The sequence below is a fragment of the Opisthorchis viverrini genome, assembly GCF_000715545.1.
Source record: "Opisthorchis viverrini unplaced genomic scaffold opera_v5_266, whole genome shotgun sequence".
Taxonomy (NCBI): domain Eukaryota; kingdom Metazoa; phylum Platyhelminthes; class Trematoda; order Opisthorchiida; family Opisthorchiidae; genus Opisthorchis; species Opisthorchis viverrini.
In genome coordinates, this window is record NW_008751919.1 from 48869 (window position 1) to 55982 (window position 7114).

Genomic DNA, 7114 nt, shown 5'->3' on the forward strand with positions numbered 1-7114 from the left:
ACAGTACTTGCGTCCTGCGTCCTTGTTTCTGACAGACAACATACATCAATACAGAAGGAATCCAGCGTACGTGCAAGAGCCACCTGTTGACCTGCTTGCTTCAGTGTAAGAACATTGAAGGTGGCTAAGTAGACAGGCTTTCGGGGTTTGAAAATTGGAAGCCAGATGGGTGATTAGTTTCACTTTTCGTCTGTTCCTACTCAGCGAGGCAATTCAGAGGACTTCGCTGATAGTGGAAATAACTCGGACTGATATGTGCATATTGAGAAATGATTCACCTTAAAGTTGCAACTGACCTTGTGTTAACAAAGTGTCAAACGTCTATCAATGGTGTCTGCGGTCCTGATATTTAAAACATCGATTTCAGGACGGAACAGATATGTAAATGTTGTTAAAAGTAGCTTTTATGGGTAGATGTTAGCGATGGGTTGAGTTATAATCCGAGTTTCATGTACAGTCGAACCCGGCTAAGCCAGAACGACTCACCTTGGTGACAATATTCAAGTTTGCCTGGCTGACCTGTACCCCCAGAGTGGATGATTCCCCGTTGGCTTGGTCTAATTTACCAACCGTCCTCAGCTCCGTTTGTGTGTGTGCATCAACAGTTGCCTTGCTGTAGTTCGGCTGCGAAAGCCGCTGTAACTTTGACTGCAACTGGATTAGTTTTGCACTCAGATCTTGTTCTTGTCTCTTCTGTTTTTGTTCCTGTTCACCTGTATACATGCTTTAAGAAAATAAGGATGAGCTAAGCAAAGAAACATCGATTAATCTGATCGTACACATCGATTTAAAAAGTTTTCTCTCCATTTTGCTTTCCATCATTATCTTTCTAGATGTATTGTCAAATTTTCTCAAGCAACTCTCAAGAATTTCGAATGGAGAATGAAGACTTTTCACTGAGGCTGACCAGTTTAGCGCTTAAGGTGCAGTCTTTGTTGGTCTCGACTCGATTTGCTGCTGGTCCGTTTCTGCGGTTTTGTCTTTAGGGTTAATTGGTCACCGGAGGTCATAGGATGGCTTCGTGATCTTACAATGCTTTCGTTCATACTCCACACCGAGTGGCAGAGAAATACTAGAGAGCGGTCTCTGGCAAGCGAGTTTAACCGTTGACTATGCGTTTCCGGGTAGAACAGTTGAGGACATATAGCAAGTGGCTGCATAACAGCTACATGTATGAAGAAACCGATTGGATTACACAAAAAGCTTCACGAGATACTGAATTTTTCCGCACTGTTTCTTCCCTCAACTGAATCCTGAGCTGTGTAAACTTGATTGGTACATGTCATTCTAAAGGCTGTATGAGAATCTTTGTTTTTCTGACCTGGTTAGAAATTTGTTTCTTTAAACATTGTTCTGGTAAACTAAAATCCGGCTACAATGACCCGTGCGCACAATCTGCACCCTGTTGTCAGATTTTAATAATTGTAATACAATGGATATGATTAGTTTTCTTCTCACTTCACAGGCTACAACGGATGCCTTCGAAAATTAAAAGTACACAGGAACGATGAGGTAAAGCATTGCTTTGATCCACAGACAAGCGCAAAATTGAAGCTGTGTATGCTTCCCCTGTAGGGACATTTTATATCTGGTCCTATAGATGTAGTTCACTCCAACTGTGCCCGGGACAACAATTCAGCCTTCGGTATCTCAGAAGGTCCTGCCTCGGCAGTAAGCTGCTGACGAATTTCGAAACTTTATTAGGGCCGACAGGTGACCACTTGGTGTGGATTTCACGATAGAAGAGTGCGGGTTAACCACAGTGATGGACGACCTCAGGCAATCGTATCCTATGGTCTTCAGAGTGGGGTTTGTGAAGTGCGCACTGATGTCCACCAAAAGGAGGTATGTTGTTGCTCGGCTTTTCGATGCAGGTTAACTTCACTGGAGTGATCAAATCTCCACTAGTACTATTGTCGTTTATTTTTGGAACACAAAAATTAAATCCACCTGATAGATATGAAGAGGTACCACCAAACGTTTCAATCCGAAAAGATAACTCCCAACTTATTTGAGAATGTTCGGTAAGGAAATACATATGTAAAGACCAGCGAATGAAGAAAGGAGAAACAAGGATGGGTGATCTTCAAAGCACAGTCACGACTCACACATCAGGCACAAGGTGTCCATCATGCCGGGTCAGGCATTAAAGTAAGTGACATGAATGAACCTCAACGCCATGTGTCTCCCGTAGAGGTGTCATAAGCAGCTGAAGAGCCCAAGATGCTGAGCAAACACAATTCGATGACTGTGGCCTCGGGAAGTCGCAGATTACTCGATATGAAATGACCTTTGGTTGGACTGAGTCATCCCACTTTATCCTTGACTGTTATTTGGAAGTGCCTTATCTGTTCCGTGCAGGTACCGCTATTATACACTAGTTGACGCCGTGTTCTAATGAAAATCATTTAAATCTTGAACGCCGGTACACCCACTAAGTACATTGGAATCGTTTTAATATCAACCTTCTCTGGGACAGCATGCAAGGGAACAGGACGCTTCGGAACGCTGGACTATCAGGGAGGTCGGATTCCTAAAAGTAACCACTGAATACCAGAAATCTGCTGAGAACCTGAACTCCGCTAGATGCTGACCAGACGGACAACGCGCCCTCAATATGCAGTACGTCACAGTCTTGTGTCAAAGCCAGATAGCGCGAGACAGTGTTGGACCAAGGTCAGACAGTGTCGCTTCAATAAAATAGCTTGAGTCCGTTGTACTTTCACACACACACTCTCGCACTCGCTTGTTCGCAACAAACCTGTTGTGTTCCCTTCGGTGGGTCTTTTCCCGGAACTAGGCACTGGAGCGGTGATAGCAATCAGATACAACAGTTTGTCGGATCAGCAGATATAACATGGCCCCACCATTGAGAGACATATTTCAGGGTGAACTTCAGCCATCAGCCTTACACCTATCCAGACTGTGTGATGTCACCTAGCGGGGCGTTTATCCTGTCAACTTCCGCTGAGTTGAGAAACCCCGAGACATATTGTCAGGAGCAGGAACTCAGAAACGTCTACGTGTGAGAAAACGACCTGGTGAACGCTTCGAAAAAAGAATGGAGGTGCACTACCCGAAAGACATTCAGAAGCTGACGGTAACTACACGAAGGGATCAATGATGTATTTGAGTCAAACGGGCCTTCCCTACCGGTGTGAAGGTGTTCTGGAGTAATCTTATGAATATGCTGCGTGGGTTTGCACCTTTTCTAGTTTTTGAAGCCCGGTTTTCATCCAAGGCTCATTCAAATAAGCTCCGACACAGAATTTCAGGCAAAAAATTTGTTCATCATCATCAACATTGTCAGCTGTAATAACCGCGTACTCGTCGTACAGTGGTTGTAGCTGCCACAGTTTCGTTCACCGATGATTCGGGGAGGTGGGGTAGGTAGCTGCGCATTGGAGGCGGGAGCTGATAGACTGATGCTTAAATACAGCGCTGTAGGAGGACTATTAACTGAGGGGATTGGGAAGGGAGCTATGCATTGAAGGCAATAGCTTGGATGCACGAGCGCCATCGAGGGCGCGACTGGGCCATGTCTCTAACCATTAATGTGACTCGTCTTGGAGACCCCATCCAGGAAGACGGCAATGACCAGCGAGGCTGAATTTGCTGGTAATGGCTTTCACACTTCGCTGCCAAATCAGTGTTTGACCGCCTCGGGTTCTCTTCCACCCTTCACGTGGTTGTGCGAAAAGAGCCCTTCGAGGAAGTCGGTCTAATGGCATACGCAGCGCGTGACCAAGCCAGCGCAACCTATACAGTGTGACTAGTTCATCTATCGAGGGTGAGTTATTTCTCCCGATTACCATTCGACGTACTTCAGAATTGCTGATCCGGTGTTCCCACCAGATTCGGGCAACGCTCCGAAGACATCGATGGTCAAGCACTGAAAGTCTTTTGACGTCCTCGGCGAGAGAGCGGCCAGGTTTCTGATCCCTTTAGTAATATGGAGCGCACCGCAGCATTGTAAACTCGACCCCTGACAGAGAACCTGATGTCACGTATACGCCACAGGTGACGTAAGTTCGCAAAAGCTGCTCTGGACATACCATCTTTCGTGACAAATAGGGAAAATCGTTAAATCTCTTCACCAGAGAAGCAATTTAGCATATTGTAGGGGATCCTAATAGTCGTGAATATACGTTTTGTGCATAAAAAAGCGTTAAACTCTCACCTTTTCAACAATCTTTCATTGGCTTCTTTCAACACAGCATTTTCGCGTCCAATATCTTCAAGACTAATTTGTAGCTTTAAAGAAACAGAGTAAGAAGGCGTCAACTATGCATTGGAAGTATATATAAATTATTTTGCTGAAAACCATTCAACAAACAATGACTGTTTCTGAGGTTCTTCAGAGAGGCATCATCACCTAATTCCGCTTCATCCTGACGAACTTTGTTTTCTTGGGATCTCGGGGTAGGTCACTGGTTATTACCTGGAAACACCGTGGTTAGGAGCCAACCCCAAATATGGGTTGGAAGAGATATTTTACAACTGAATGTGCTGCACACAGGCCGGCTCATGTTTCAGTTGGCCCTATATTCGAGATATCGCAGTATATTTTCATAAAGGAAACTCCTCACAAGGTTGGTGAGAACATTTCGACAGTCCACGACCGGTTTCGCCCTTCCAGTTCGGGCGCATCAGGTAGGCGCAGTCCCCGAGTTTCCGTCAACCTTATGATCTACTTGAACCCAACTTGCACTGTTTTCGGGAAATTCACTCATTTGCAAATCAGCTGAGTCTCTCGTAAAAACCAAATTGATTTGCAAATGACAAAATTACGTTTTGGAAATCATTCCAGCATACGAGCATTTTGTGAATTTTCGTAAATTTTGCCCTTACTCCGGTCTTTTTCGGTTTGGGGAGTGATTCACCATTACAGCTTGGATAAATCTGTAAGTTTGGTGCGAAATTAGATCTTGCGAAAGTTCATCTTACGTGGTGGTATTTCTGCTGGATTTATCTTTTCGCAACAGTGCTCACAACTTGACTTAATTCATCGTTCTCGCCAACTTACGTTGCACAAAGTATTTCTTTTTTTAGTTATCTCTATCATCATACTTATAAGTTTTTTTAGACGGAATGCGTAGAACACACTCGGTGCAGAAAGACATCCTCACTGTGTCCCACTGAGACAGCGGATGCTGGATCTGTCGAGATCGGTCTCACATCGTTTGTGACTAACGCTACCGTCCGAAGGAAGATCACTGTTGAATTTGTTGGAGCCCCGTGTGGTCTCCCTCCTCAATCACCCCGCTCAAGTTTCCATGCAGCATGCAGCGTGCTCCTTACCTTCGCTGTGCGAAATTCCCCAGTTGAACAGATGCTTTAACGCAGTCTGTCACCTTGATTCCAAACCTATTCCTCAAAGAGATTCCCATTCTGAGGACACAATCGTGAGTCATTTTGTCAGCCTCTGTGCTGCTGTCTTCACTCAGCCTCACTCTTATCGGAGCCTTCTGGCGCAGTTGTTTCCATAAACGGGTTTCCATGTGTCAGTCTTTGCGCCCAATCTCCACGAAGTTTACAATGCTTCTAATTTTCCAAAGAAGCGTGAAGAAACCCTTCATGATGAAGTATCCCACTGACGTGTTTACATTAGGTCAGTAATCTTCTTTATAACCATCCGATGAATTCTGCCTCTGCGGCCAATCGCATCATACTCACAAATATTGCAACGTCACTAGTAAAAATGGCGTAAACTTGTACGTTGTTCACAAGATCGTACAACGAAAAGGTACATCAAGACTCCATCCTTCTGTAGCGCTTCCAGACCATGTGGGTTGTATTTTCTGCTTGATGTTCCAAGGCATCACCAGAGCTGACTCTTATTCTCCAAGAGGTGTAAATTGAAGCAAGTGAATCATTTTGGTTTTCACGACAGACTCAATTGAATCTCTCGTTTATGATTGTGACTTGTGACCTTGTGAATAGTTTCCTTTAGGGAAGTATACTGCAATATCTCGAATATCGTGCCAACTGAAACATGGGCCGGCCTGTGTGGAACACATTCAGTTGTAGAACATCATGAACGAGAGATTCAGTTGAGTCTCTGGTGAAAGCAAATTAACATGCAAATGAATGTATTTCTCGAAAACAGTCCAATTTCGGTTCAAGTAGAACATAAGGGGATTGCGTCTACCTGATGAGCCCCAAGAAGGGCGAAACCGGTCGTGGGCTGTCGAAGAGTTCTCATCAACCTTGTGCGTAGTTTCCTTCAAGTAAATCATTCTGAATGAGGAATCAATGGGGAATAAGAGAATGGAATTACTAAGCATGGAGCTGCCAATGAACCTAGTGGATGCGAGATAAGTAGACAGTAAAGCAACACAAATTCCGACGTAAACAATCAAATCAAGTACCGGACAATTCGCAAACAACCATTTGCGCTGCGCATACTAACTGCCTTTTAGAAACAATATGAACGTAAGCAGACGTGAACAAATCACACATCAAGACCTCGCACTAATGACGTCTTTTCGAAAGGTGTCGAAACCTGTCGCCATGCTCGGGGAAACAGATCAACTGCCACGCAACCATCAACCAACGAAATGAAACTCTAATGGTGGTAAATCGAGGACTTTGTTTAATACATCTTACCTTTTATTGTCCTACATCGACTTCTACTCTGTAGTCATCTTATCTTACTCGTCGTTTTCACAGGATTCTCTGTCCGATTTATAACTGGCGAGTGGAACTCAATGCAACCGCGACCTAGCTATTCTCATAATCCCGATCCACGATCCCATCAGCCTGGAAATATTTATGTTCATCCATTATTTCTAACACCATTTTGGACAGTCACCATCCTATTAACATTGCAACTATTTTGTCCGAAATTCCACAGACTGTATTGTGCGGACTAGTGTTAAGCACGAAGTCCCACCCCTTGACCACCTCTGAGTTGCCTGCGCTCGATCGTCTACCCGGGCTCCATCTGACGACGAAGCGAAAATGCATTTCTTGACGTTGTGTAGGTTTGCGATCAAAAATTGCTTGGGAGCCTGCTCCAATACTGCCTGTCTTTCGGAAAGCCTGCTCGGAAAATCGAGTTGTTCTGAAATTTCTAATCTACAGGGTCATTCAGGAGTTGTCTGTTTTTCGC

The 7114-nt window shown here is 44.5% G+C and overlaps 1 protein-coding gene across 1 annotated transcript in view; it reads right to left on the reverse strand.

The window, feature by feature from the left end:
* T265_09203 (hypothetical protein) overlaps positions 1–7114 on the reverse strand; it is a gene marked incomplete at both ends in the record, with an annotated part of 52388 nt that overhangs the window by 37225 nt on the left and 8049 nt on the right. The window contains 2 exons of the mRNA XM_009175216.1: positions 487–724; positions 4181–4254. Of these exons, the coding sequence (XP_009173480.1) occupies positions 487–724; positions 4181–4254 (312 nt within the window). The remainder of the gene's footprint in view (positions 1–486; positions 725–4180; positions 4255–7114) is intronic.